At 47.6% G+C, this 14,005-nt stretch overlaps 2 protein-coding genes across 5 annotated transcripts; both read right to left on the minus strand.

The window, feature by feature from the left end:
- Positions 1-57: 57 nt before the first annotated feature.
- On the minus strand, positions 58-7,661 carry gps1 (G protein pathway suppressor 1). 4 transcript variants are annotated; one of them, XM_048991914.1, is made up of 14 exons: positions 7,609-7,661; positions 6,078-6,170; positions 5,776-5,957; positions 5,373-5,537; positions 4,961-5,096; positions 4,111-4,188; positions 3,970-4,030; positions 3,434-3,519; positions 3,231-3,325; positions 2,836-2,941; positions 2,463-2,543; positions 2,238-2,375; positions 781-915; positions 58-429 (listed from the first exon to the last, which is right to left on the minus strand). In XM_048991914.1, the coding sequence occupies exons 1-14, from the start codon at positions 7,609-7,611 to the stop codon at positions 355-357; spliced, it is 1,434 nt and encodes a 477-aa protein (XP_048847871.1). In that variant the 5' UTR covers positions 7,612-7,661; the 3' UTR covers positions 58-354. The 4 variants fall into 4 exon arrangements, with proteins under 4 accessions (XP_048847871.1, XP_048847872.1, XP_048847870.1 ...); XM_048991915.1 differs by having other exon boundaries at positions 7,511-7,628; XM_048991913.1 differs by lacking the exon at positions 7,609-7,661 and adding an exon at positions 6,863-7,077.
- Positions 7,322-13,917, minus strand: rac3a (Rac family small GTPase 3a). The gene is made up of 6 exons (XM_048991926.1): positions 13,753-13,917; positions 11,410-11,481; positions 11,201-11,318; positions 10,893-10,955; positions 10,335-10,494; positions 7,322-9,434 (listed from the first exon to the last, which is right to left on the minus strand). The coding sequence occupies exons 1-6, from the start codon at positions 13,785-13,787 to the stop codon at positions 9,304-9,306; spliced, it is 579 nt and encodes a 192-aa protein (XP_048847883.1). The 5' UTR covers positions 13,788-13,917; the 3' UTR covers positions 7,322-9,303.
- Between the last annotated feature and the right edge of the window lie 88 nt (positions 13,918-14,005).

Consider the following 14,005-nt stretch of genomic DNA (forward strand, 5'->3'; position numbering starts at 1 on the left):
GGCTGATTTGTAAACCAGAACTGAGCGGCAGTTTTTTGCGGCAGGCAAAGAGGGAAATACCTGCTGGGTGTTTATTTGGAAGCCTTTTGAATACAGTTCTGTATAAACGGGGAGCTTTGCGGGGGATGGTGGCACCTGACCACCGAGAGGGAGGATGACGTTTCGCGTGGATGTCGGAATGTCTCTGAAGTTGACCAGATGCATCGTTAAAACTGGAGGGACTGTATATCTGGGTGGGGGGGGGGTGATGGAAAGTAGATCATTTCAAATGTTCCAGGGGTTCGCTGCTGTATAGCTGGGGACGTGGTGGGAAGGTGGAGATGGGCGGCTTCCCCCGCAGGCGGGACCACTCCCTCACATGTTGGTGCTCATTTGTGTTTGGCTGTTGGCAGGTGTGAGCTCCGATTGGCCTCCCTCTCTGGGTGGGGACTGGAAGACAGCAGAGGCAGATTGCATGGATGAGGGTGGAAACAGAGTCACGCACAAAGAAACGATAATTTGATAGGTGGCTGCTATGAGTTCAAGGTGATTTTATGTTGCTGCTCCTGCAATGAGGGGTTTAACCCCCCGAAAGGAAAGCAGGTAGAATCCTTAACTACACTTTGATCTATTTCCATCAACTTTATGAAATACCATTACAATTTTTAATGTTTCAGATCAGTCACATGCATGTACTGAACCCCAGTCCTGCAGTACTCCAGTTTCCGCAAGTTTTCATCTGGTTGGAAATGTGAGCAGGGCCCGCGACGGCCAGAAGGCCGGATCTCCTGGCAGCCTCACCTTGACGTGAATCTGGTTGCGCAGAACGGCGGCTCGCAGTATGGTGGCCTTGGCTCTGCGCTGGAAGTCCCTGCCCATCTGAAGGGACCTGTCAAAGGTCGAGCTTCGCTGGTCCACATCTCTGGCATAGAGGATCTGAGCACAGAGGGTAGAGCAATGAAAGCGGCCGTTCGCTGGGACGCGTCAGAGGCAAGTCGGTGCAGACAGAGCACTGGAAGGAGCCCCACCCAGGATTTAGGAAAAGCAGGATTGGGGGCTGATCGGGGGGGTGGGTCAACCTGCCCTGCAAAAGCAATCGAGAGCCTGCAAAGGCGACCTTGCAGATGTGCTTCAGCTTGAAGGGAGAAACCAGCCACACTCCACACACAGCCATGTTCCTTATCATCTTTGAAATATACTTTCCTGATCCTTCTATGTATGCAAGAATTTACACACTGAGTGTTTATTTAAGTACTTGGTAACACAAATCTGTGGTCCCTGAACTTTCGTTAGGCTGAATTTTTGGTACCATGAAAGGCAGGGTATCAGCGGAACAGAGTGTGTACATTCATCTGGCAGAGGTGTTAGGGTAGCCCACAGGGGAGCCCATCCTGTGTCCAGTGTGGATCCCAAAGCCCCAGTGCAGTGACGGGAACATACATCCATCCATCCATCCATCCATCCACCCTCCCATCCATCCATTTTCTGCCGCTCATCCGCATTCGGATTGCAGGAGCAGCAGCCTTAGCAGGGTCCCCCTGCCTTCTCCATTGCACCCGACCCTCATGGCTTCCCCTGATGGTGGTGGGCAGACCCATCTTACCCCTTCGGACTAGGCCTGCCTCATGGGTGGAGGCCCGGCTACCAGACGTTTGCCATCGGGCTCCCCCCGTCCTGGTCAGGCCTGGCTTCAGGGCGAGGCCCAGGTCTCCCCAATCCGGGTGGGCTAACATGGTCCTTACTGTCAATCATCATTGGGGTCTATGTGACCCGCACTTAGTTAGGCTCCTAGGATCACAGGGGCAGGCAAACCCCTTCACCACGATCAGGACACTGTGACTGGCACACTGAGCTGTAAAAATGATGATGTCCTTTAGATGAAACCACTACTAGTAACTACTAACTAATAGGGCAACTTTTGAAAAAGAAAACGGGATGATACACTGGTGTCCTGCCTACATTTCTCGCTGCGGCCCTTTCAAATAGATATAGGAGATGGTCAGGAGAGCCTAACTGCTGAACTCTCTCCTACTCCTTCACCACCTTAGCTACTGGGGGCTGAGCGTACTGGTGCAGAACGGCTGCCGTCGCATCATCCAGGTGGGGGCTACACAGTGGTGGGGGTTGAAGTAGCTCCCCATTAGTTTGGAAAAAAGTGTTTCGGGTGTCTTGAATAGCTCTATATAAATGTAACATTCATTCTTCATTCATTCATCCGCCGTGAAACACACAGAAGGCATCATTTCCCGGAGCCTCACCTTGCTGTGCGAGTCGATCCGTGCGTTGATGAGACCCTCCAGGATCAGCAGGCTCAGCTCGTCCTCCAGGGCCCCCACGCTGCTGTTAAAAGCCAGCGCCATCTTGTTCATGTCCGCCGACACGTAGGGGCTGAAATACTGACACCCGGAGAGCACGTCACCCTCGCCATCTGTCTACACTACAAAGGCATGCTGCAGCTCACACACGTGTGCCGGCTCACGCACCTGTATGAGAGCTCGGTTTCTGATCTGCGTATACAGCGTCCGCACGTGAGGCGCCAGGTACATGTCAAGGAGAAGGTTATCCTGAAATAAAGAACAACCATTATCCCACGGGGAAAACCTCTTCCGGAAGGCGCCAAAAGAAAGCAGCATGAATCAGAACTCAGAAAACGCTGTTCTGTGTAAAAGGTGCTGGTCGGCGCCAGTCTGTTCTGTGTAAAAGGTGCTGGTCGGCGCCAGTCTGTTCTGTGTAAAAGGTGCTGGTCGGCGCCAGTCTGTTCTGTGTAAAAGGTGCTGGTCGGCGCCAGTCTGTTCTGTGTAAAAGGTGCTGGTCGGCGCCAGTCTGTTCTGTGTTTCATGCCGGACCATGACTCACCTTCATGGCATCCAGCATTTTCAGGCAGCACGCGTACTTCGACTCGTAAAACTTGAATATTACGTCCCGCACCTGAGGCTCCAGCTCCAAAAATAGCTTGAAGGAGCTGGGAGGAGGAAGCACAGGCAGTTAACTGCGCAGATCCGAAGGCGTCTGCCGGTCAGGTGACGAACTGAGCCTCTCGCGGGTGTGGGTTAGCGCCCCCTCCAGGAAATGGCAGGGAATGCACAAAGCTGCCACTAGAGGTGCTCTAAACCATCCTGTGATTTACAGCTGCATGTAAGCATCAGATAAGATACAGGATGAAGTGGCCACATTCTCCTCCGAGGTGCAGGAAAGCGCACACGCAGACACACGCAGACACACGCAGACACACGCAGACACACGCACGCCACCTGCTGGATATGACGTTGCGCTGCAGCTCCTGCCTGTCGAAGGTGGCCAGGGCACACATCCCGCCGTACATCGCCACGTTGTTTGGTGACACGAGCTGGATGGAAATGGCAGAGCAGAGAATTCAAGCCTTTGCTGTAGAGGCTCTTCTCCCGCTCTGGAGGTTTATAACGTGACACACGGCCTCATGGGCCACGGGCTTCACCTCGGGGAAGTCGCAGTGGTCCAAGGACGCGAGGAGGAAGCACTTGGCAGCCGCTTTGTACTTTCTGGACGCCAGTTCCGCCAGTCCTGGGGAGGTGGGGGGGGAGAAAAGATGCCACAAAACGGCACCACAATCTAAATAATGCTAAGGAAGGAATTATGCCCACAGACACACACAGACACACAGACACACACAGACACACACAGACAGACACAGACAGACACAGACAGACAGACACAGACACACACAGACACACACAGACAGACAGACACACACAGACACACACAGACAGACAGACACACACAGACACACACAGACAGACAGACACACACAGACACACACAGACAGACAGACACACACAGACAGACAGACACACACAGACAGACAGACACACACAGACAGACAGACACACACACACAGACACACACAGACAGACACAGACAGACACAGACACACAGACACAGACAGACACAGACAGACACACACAGACACACACAGACGAACTGTGATGTTTCAGGACCGGCGATGCGACTTACCTGCAGCACATTTTAATTTAGTTAGGACCACTTGGTTCTGGCTGTCCCGCTCCCCACGTTGCTATAACGACAGACAGGCAAAGCGCACAGTCATTCTCCTCTGCTGACCAATGAAAGGAGACCGAGAAAACGGAGCCTCACCTCCGCTATCTCAGGCGTGGACTCTGCCTTGCTGACGTAGCTGAGAACGTGGGACCAGTTCTGGAGGTAAACACTGACCTGCAGGGGAGGGGAAAGCTGTTGTCCTCTGGTGGATATACACACACACACATACATACATACATACATACACACAGACATACATACACACACACAGACACATACACACACACAGACATACATACACACACACAGACACATACACATACACACACACATACATACACACATACATACACACACATACATACACACATACATACACACACACATACACACACATACACACACACACACACAGACACATACACACACACACACACACAGACATACACACACAGACACACACACATACACAGACACATACACAGACACACACACACAGACAGACACACACAGACAGACACACACAGACAGACACACACAGACAGACACACACTTGCATCGCTGAACAATGTGGATTCATTCTGAGAAATGCCATCATTTCATGTCATCGTTGCGTGATCATCGTAGATCTTACTTACACAAACCTTGACGTTATTACCTTTAGTATACACAGAGGCTACTGCAAACTTAAGTATAAAGAGTACACCAAATTAACGATAAAAACCAGAGTACGGCAAATACATAAACCAACAACAAAGTCATTCGTTGCCATCATCATCTACGTAACTTTATGTGCTATCGGTATGACCACAAATGTGAGTAATGCTTTGCACTACAATTATGACAGATACATCACTAGGCGAAAAGGATTTTTCAGCTCCATTATAATCTTATGGGACCACAAAAATCCTTTCCCTTTAGTCCTTAGGGTCTCAGCTCATGGCACCTTGATGACATTCAGACACATGTTGATGACGTGCTTGGCACTGGTGCAGTAATCCCTGGCTCGCGAGTAGCACTTCAAGGCGTTGCTGAGGTCACCACAATCTAAATAATGATCACCCAGGTCATCGTGGCCCCTCCTGGAAGAGAACAGGGAAGGAGAGTGAGGCACAGCAGGAAATGGACAGCAGGAGGCAGCGATGGCTCTGTAAAATGTACAATACAAGCCGACTGACAAACCCACATATATCTAAAATGCATACATGCTAGACCAAGCATTCCCTGCTTGGGATCAATTAAGTTCAACTACCTGTCTATCTAGATGAAAGTGGACTACAGAAATAGGCCGCAGAACAGCTGTACGCATGGCCCATGGATGCACTGGATGGGTTGGGTGTTTGACAAGGCACACATACCTGATGCTCTCTTTGATCGAGTTCCCCTTGTAGTTTTTCAAGTCTGTGTCCAGCTTCTCCAGCTTTAACATAGCTTTCTTCCTGGTGGACTCCACCCATGCGGTGTCAAGGGCCGGCGGCTCCACAGCGCCCTCTGGTGTCGCGTCCGGCACCCCCTGGCTTTCCCTGAGTATAAATTCACGCCAGTCAGTAGATACACATGGCCCAGCATAAGCAGGTGCAGAATAATGCCAGTGCATCAGAAAGCAAGGGGAGAGACACGCAAACGCCATGACCTGCCACCAGGGGGTGACATTTCTGAAACATCCACCTCTCCCTGTTACAAAGCTGGCAGCCAAAGTAGCGGAAAGAACACATGATTCCTGTGTAGATCAGGCTCGATCTCTGGAAGACAGACTCCTACCTGGTGGCTTCCACGAGCTTGCGGTGGACCTCCTCGTAGACGTCGACGTTGAAGGTCCTTTGGACGAAAGACAGGGCCATCCTGAGCGCTTCCGCGCGTAGCTGCGGACAGTGGTCTGCGATGTACTGCAGCCGCTCAATCCTCATGAGCCCCGTGTAGCAGGAGGCATACTGCTCGAGGTCCTGGAGCAGGGGAGAACGGTGATGGAGCTCACCCCCTACAGACCAGGCACTTAAACGGCAGGTTTATTCTGCAAAAAGTCATTTTGAACACAGACTGCATGATAACAGGGCAGTTCATACCACGGTCGGATTCTCCACCACATAATTGATGTCGGGTGCATTCGGCTGGTCTTCCTGTGGGTCTGCGTCTACCTGCATGGGCTCCACGGCCCTCTGAAAAACAGGATGCACGGACAACGGCCCTTCAACTCCACCATCACAAGCACAAACATTGTGGCAGCAGGCGATGAGCGGGCACAATGTTCTACGTCACTGACATACTGTGGAAAAGTGACACACGGGACGGAACATAGCTTATTTAAAAATTTATGACATCATAAATGTACATGACCGGCTGGCTACCTGCCTAGCCAATTTTTCTCGTTCGCTGCAGCAAACCGCTTCTCAAATCTAATAACAAATAACACTGCCGATTGCGGAGGTAAATCGCATCCTGCGATCCCGATCCTTCAAAAAGGTAACTTGACAGCACAAGGTAATTGTGAATGAATGGCTCAGAACAGCTTGCCTGCCTGTCAACAGATATTAGCCACTTCTGGTTGCTGCACACACATCTAAATAGCAGTTAGTCAACAAGGCGGCCCTCCCATAATAAAGGAAATCGTCCTCGGCTGAACGGCACGCACTAACTTAACGCAGCTATTACTTGGTGTCGGTACAAACATCGGGAGTCATTTGCCCCAACTAACGGGATACCGAGCTAGCGATGCAACGCTAAACTACCAACCAGCTAATTAGTGTCGGTGAAAACCAACAAGAAAGCCTCAGATTCAGTGATCATGACAATATTACACTGTCCAGTTTGCCTGTTCTCCCGCGTGGTCATACATTCACGTTTTCAGTACCTGAAAGTTAAAGACCTGCACGGGCAGAGGCATCTCCTCCTCCGTGAAGCGGCTGGGCGGACAAATACATCCGGGTCACGAGGGCCGTTCGTACGTCAAGGTCACGTGGAAGGACGTAACGTTACGTACGATATGCGGCCAGCTGTCCGACGTCTTGGTGTTTAATATAAACAGTATAAAATGTGCACACACGGCAATTTAGGATGACCAAAGCAAAATGATAAAAACCAAATTATATTTTCTGTTTTTCAGTTAATTTTTTTCGCCCCTTCCGACATCGGTAGTTTTTTTTATATAGATATTTGGTTTTCTGTGTGCACCTATAGTTGAAATTATTAGCTAAACACAGATCCTCCAGTATACATAAGTAAAAAAATTTGGAAGAAATATTGCAGCGATTTGTATGACATGCCCGCGTGTTGACCACCATGCACTCAATTAAATAACGATCATAAATCGTTTAGTCGTAAATTCATATTTATTATACAAAATTGAATTTCTCCTCCCACAGTACTCTGACATATGCAATAAAAAGAACATACATAACATCAAATACACGGAGAAAGAAATGTTAATGGAAAACGCACGCCGACAATCTCCTCAGAAATCGTTCAAATCGTAGCATATGTGTACAAAGGTTCAACATACTTCCCATGCAATTTATAGAACGATTTCTCAGTCTTAGATCCCTGAGCTATCTTATGTTGGCAATGGTCTTTTTCGGTCGCCATTCCGACGAAGCTCACCATCCTGCTGCTCCGACGCAACTGAAAAACCGCAGTCAGCCAGCAGAGGGAAACAATCGGGTTTCCCCACAATTAATAACTACCATTTTAAACATTTTCAGCAATCAAATAACTTTACACGCACGTGTCTCAGAGTTTTCCTGGCTGAACTCGTTTGCGATGCACATACATCCAACCTAACAAGGATCATAGTTTCCATAATTCCAATGCCACAACAGTTATTTTCCTTTTCAAATCAACACCGTGATTTTATTGATAAATGCATACATTTCAAATTTCTTTATAAACATAAACTGTGAGATTTTATTTTGGCAACAATAGAAAGACGAAAATAAAGTATTAGTAACTCGTGCCTTGTTCCATACTTCCAAAGGCTTACAATCATGGACGCAAACAACATAAATCTTGGAGGAACCCCAAAATAAATAAGACCGAATGGATTTCCCCGGTCAATCGCATAACATCGTGGGATAAAAAGTTGCTTTTTACGCGGTACGTGCTCTGCAATTCAGGAACTAATCTTGCGGATTTCTTCAATGGCAATTCGCTGCGGTATGCCTGTAAATTTGTACCCACTGATATAAGTAGATATCGACTACATACGAGAATATGAACATGCGAAAATTATTCGTGGGGATTCCGGTCAAAATTTGCACTGCAGCCTTAATTCAGAGGCATGTCTTAGGGCTACGATACGTTTGGCACCTGTCCATTTTTATGGGTGCGAATTCTCAAATCAGAAGTTCCCAAATGCGTATTAATTATCTTCAGTAATGAAAAATGTGACTAGCAGTTCATATTTTCTTTAAAAAAAAAAAAAACATCACCGAATCCAGGTGTTAAAAGAGGTTACAGTATGATAAGCATTCCTATGTTACCAGAATTGGAGGAACGAGAAAACACGGGGATTTCGGTATTCCGGTATTTTCTCCCGTAGCTTCTTAAAACCCCTCCCACTCACATCAAGTTCAGTTGATTATTTTTGGCCCATTTCGGTAATTTGTTCGAACAGTCACGACCTGCTCCCCCGAGATCTGTATACTGTCAATGGTACCTAGTCACATACTTTACACCAAGGTCCAAAAATGACTATAATCAATACCATACCATAAAATCATGCCAGGTGAGTTTCTGTAAACATCAAACTCAAAGAAAACATTATTACATCTTTCAAATATCCACAAATCTGTAGACAAAAAAAAAACACCTGCTATATGGCTAGATGTGTCGTTCTGACCAGCAGTCAGGTGTGGATGGGTGGACAGCATATACATTATACTATTGTCTACCATTTATATTTCAAATGTAGTGAAAAAGGGTCCAAGCTCACACAAGGGCACATAAACGTTACGTTTTGGTTAGCTTAGCGTGACTGAAAAGCATCTCTTCTTAGAAAACAGGGCCTTTTCATGGTCGAAATAGATTTTAAGGCAAACTCGGACCCAATTCAGTTACGCCGTCTAATTGGCCAGGTTTGTTCCCGCCCCTTTTGTTGCTAAGCACCCCCCCTCCCCCTCCCCCGACACACTTGCACACTCACACACACCTCATGAGTAAGACATAGGAACGGCTTGGCTGGACTTTTCCAAGAAAACAACGAACTCTGGTTGTCACGTAGGTAGGGTGGGGCGGTGGTGCCCCACCCCACCCCGAGGTCCGCGTGTCGCCCTCCCCCCCAGGGTACCATCCGGACCCTTAGAAGAGGCTGCACTTCTTGCCTCGCTTCTTGATGGGTGGGGGGCAGAGCACTGCACGGATGGCCTCATCGAACACGGTCTTGAGCCCCCGCTGCGTCAGTGCCGAGCACTCCAGGTACTTCACTGCACCTGTGACACAACGCCAGTGTTAGGCTCAAAGTCACGCCAGGTCACATGGGCAGAATCCACCAATCAGGGCCCTTCGATCAGCTTCCTCTATGACTGCATTTAATTGGTTCTAACTAAACCCCTTCTCCTGTATACATCAGTTAAGCTACAAAAACACAATAATGAGCCTTTCCATGTCGGGTTATCTGCTCTGTTTTCTACAACCAGGGCCATTGGAACCATGGCTGATTGGGGGGGGGGGGGGGGGGGATGTGAAGGCGAAGATGGTGGCGCAGGAGGTTGTGCTCTCGTTCGGCAACTGGAGGGTTGCAGGTTCGAGCCCTGGTTCCTCCTGACCCCATCAAAGTGTCCTTGAGCAAGACACTGAACCCGGTGAGCAGGTTGGCACCTTGCATGGCAGCCTCCGCCACCGGTGTGTGTATGAGTGTGTGGATGGGTGAAAGTGAGGCATGAAATGTAAAGTGCTTTGAGTACCCGTAGGAGTAGAAAAGCGCTATATAAATGCAGTCCATGTACCATTCACCATTCCATGTGCACCTCCCAATATTTAATTTAGCTTCATTTGGCCCCTCCCCAAATATCAAACTGTCTCCTCCGCCCGAGTCTACAGCTGCGTCGCCACGGACCACCCAGCTGAAGGTTTCTTTGTTCTGACAACTGGCGTCAGCTGGTAATTCCTCCTACTGAATTTAAGCCAATCACATTCAGAAGATTCCTGGGAGCTGAGCCTGAATCAGTTTACGCTTGTCTGCCGTTAGAGAAACACCTCCCAAGCTCTCCCACTAGGTGGGGCAGATTAGCTGCAGGTGGCGGGAGACACACACCCCTGGAGGAGGCCACACCCTTCACCCAAAGGCTTCTTATGAGTTCAGTCGACACGGCTTCCCTCCCCCGACTCACCGATCTCACGGGCCATTGCCAGGCCCTGGGGGTAGGTAATGGGGGCCAGCTTCTTGTCCCGCAGGCGCTCGATGGTATCCTTGTCATCCCGTAAGTCTAGCTTGGTGCCCACCAATATGATGGGGGTGTTGGGACAGTGGTGGCGCACCTCTGGGTACCACTGTGGGCCAGGAAGTCGCAGGGGGGGGTCATTACCAGATGGCATGCTTTCAAAATGATAAACTTTTAACAGTATCAACATCTCAATAATCCATTTAACCAAAAATGCCTTTTTTCAATCCAAAACAATATGATGCTAAACAATTATATTCAAACAACAAAAATAAAGTTCATGTATCCTTAAGTAGAAATATAGTGGTGATATAGAGCTGCCAGTGTAGGATGTATCCTTAAGTAGAAATATAGTGGTGATGTAGAGCTGCCAGTGTAGGATGTATCCTTAAGTAGAAATATAGTGGTGATGTAGAGCTGCCAGTGTAGGATGTATCCTTAAGTAGAAATATAGTGGTGATATAGAGCTGCCAGTGTAGGAGAGAACGAGCCCAGCGTGGGACTGACCTTTGCCCTTACGTTCTCAAAGGAGGCTGGGCTCACCAGTGAGAAGCAGATCAGGAATACATCCTGTCAAGGGAACAGATGGACACCCCCCCAAAAAAAACTGATGTCATGCAGTTATTTACAGCACCGATTGCCTCATTTTGACTGACATTTAATACCAGATTGGAACTGTCATTGAGCAAATTATTTAAACTAGTTGGACCAATCTGTCCAAATGGTTGGACAATCAACAAAAAAAACATTGTGAAGGACCTATACAAGATTAAGCAAAAGGAAATAAACGTGAAACTCTGATGCCGATTGGTTACCGTCTGGGGGTAGGAGAGGGGGCGGAGTCTGTCGTAGTCTTCCTGGCCAGCAGTATCCCACAACCCCAGGTTGACGGGTTTGCCGTCCACCATCACATTGGCGGAGTAGTTATCGAACCTGAGAGGTGACGGAGAGCCCAGGTTACTCAATCGAACCCTCACACACGAGACCCCAGTGAGAGTCACGTCGGTGCTGTGTGCGTACTCACACAGTGGGGATGTATTCTCCGGGGAAGGCATTGGTGGTATAGCTGATGAGCAGGCAGGTCTTTCCTACGGCACTGAAGGACCAGAAGAAGGGGCAGTGAGAGAATGATCCCCGGGCCATTTATCCATTCTGGTACCAACAGTTCGATCCACTTCAGCTCATTAACCACCAGGCCACCTAGTGGCCAACTCCTTTGACCATTTCATAGCACTCATTAAGAGACAAAGAAGACACTTTAGTGCAGAAGCATGCTGGGGAGGCAGACAGGTATAAGAATCGAACTACGGGGCAGGTATTTCTGCTTTGTCATTCTAATATTAAATATAAACAAATCCGTTTTCTGCTGGTTAGGGGCTAAGGCCAAATGACGACAATTTTATTAGATCATTAATGTAAAATGAAACAAAAAACATTAAACAAGAAACACAGTCTACTTTTTGTGAAGCCTAAGGTTACAGTGTTTGTCTGTGCAAAGATAGGACTTTATTGATCCCACAGTAGGGAAATTTGTGTGTTTTCACAGCTCCAGACAGATAGCAAGAAAGAGTTACAAGAGTAAAGAATATAAAAAATACAAGAATAAGAATACAGAAATAAAAATAATATAAAATAAGATAAAACACCAATACAATAGTAGTGCCTATGTACACCCATACACAGTATGAAATATGGATAGTGGGTTGTGGAAAAGTGCAAGTAATAATAAATATCAACCATTTAACTACTATAGCTACAATTTACTATTCAGGTAGTGCTGGGTATTGGCATGTACATATATACACCCGTGCAATGCACATGCATCCATACATACATACATACATACATAAGTTTGTGTACAAAGTTTGTGTAAATAACACACAGCCAACTCAGAGGGGCCATAACTACTCAACCACCCCAGAGGCTGACGCAAGACCCCAGTGTGTCGCATTTAGCCAGCTAGCATTACGTGCCAGACATGGACATATGGATTCAGCTTCAGGGCCTGCTGGGAATCACATCAACCAAAAGAGGTCAAAAAGCATGGACCCCGAGCGAGGAAAACGGGCAGGTCTGTATTATCATCAGATATCAGGGAACTAGAAGCACAACAAGCAAAAACAGTGTCCTGCTCAATGGTGTCTTTAATGCTAAAAGTCAAACTTAACAGGTCAACAGGTCAGATTAAATTATGATTCCTATCAGTTTTTTTTTTTTTTTTTGGGGGGGGGGGGTAACAAGGCCAGATAAGTTATCCTTCAAAAGCCACTAGGCAATTTAAAAAACCTGAAAAAGGTAAAAAATTTCTACATCCGTATCTTGAACTGAATTGGGACGAATGACGTCATACTCCGGTCGGAGGTGCTGGTTTTAAGAAATGCCTTCTACGCCAGTTTTTAAAACGTCCAATAACGGGGAGTCTCCAAAGTACAGGCAACACCCAGCGGTGACATGACGTCATTCCGTATGTGCGAGATGCTCGCCTCCCCAGCCGGCATTGATTCAGTCGGCGCGCTCAACTGTGACTTAGACCCGCGGGGTGCAGGATTAATATTTTGGCAGACGTTGACCGTCACTACACATTTCATTTCACACGACAGCTATGCTGAACCGTATTGTCCAAGCCCAATACCACATAACAGCACCACTACCTCCCGAAGCCCCACGCCCATAATAAAAAATAAAAAAACGTCCCCGGTCTTGCATGCCGTCCACCAAAACGCTGCCTTTTCCCATTGCTGGCAAAATAATTTTACGTCACACATCAACTAAACAATTTGTTATTTGCAGAGACCCCATAAACACGCATTTTGCAAAAATAAAATAAAAAATGCATTCCTGTGATACTACGGTTTTTTTCCGCGGCGCATCAGCCATAAGGACCATGTAGGCGTAAAAGCATTACATCATGAGATGTTTGACTCTGCAGATACCGTTTCTTCATGCACGGCTGCAATTTGACGGACATGTCCGTGCCTAAAATAACAAAACGTACCACAGCGACATGGTGTAAATATTATACACGAGACGATTTTTCGTTATAAAGATAATGAATGAATTGCAATTTAGTTCCTTCCGAAAAGGATGCGCTACAAACGCGTCTGGGAGATTTCGTATTTTCACGTGTATCATCGAAAAACAAATTTATTAAAATCAATGTATGTAAAATACTAGGCAGAACCGACTCTGTTCCCAGCGACCAATATTTATTTTCACTAAGTATTAGAATCTGCTTTGCGATTTCGACCCATCCACCGAGCCTAGACAAGAGCCCCGTATCTCCCTTGCAACAATTGCGTTTTCCAACAGATGCCTCAACTGCACGCAAGATCTGCACCCCCGATGCGCTCGGCGTGGTCATTCTTACCCGTCGCCGACAACCACGCATTTAATGGCCTGCATTTGCAGCAGATGAGACCGTGACACCCAGCAGTCCTTTAGACGAGTGCAAAAGTAACAAATAGTGATTTGTGGGCTAGTGTGAGTTGATAACAGCTCGAGCTGCAGCAGGAGCGGCAAATACCGAGTGGTGTCGAAGGCGGCGGAAAAGACCGAATCAGTTTTAAAGGGCCAGGAGTCTTATTTCGGATGCATTGCAGCCATGTCGAATCTTGTTCTCA

The sequence above is a fragment of the Brienomyrus brachyistius genome, chromosome 22 (genome assembly GCF_023856365.1).
Source record: "Brienomyrus brachyistius isolate T26 chromosome 22, BBRACH_0.4, whole genome shotgun sequence".
NCBI classification, from domain to species: domain Eukaryota; kingdom Metazoa; phylum Chordata; class Actinopteri; order Osteoglossiformes; family Mormyridae; genus Brienomyrus; species Brienomyrus brachyistius.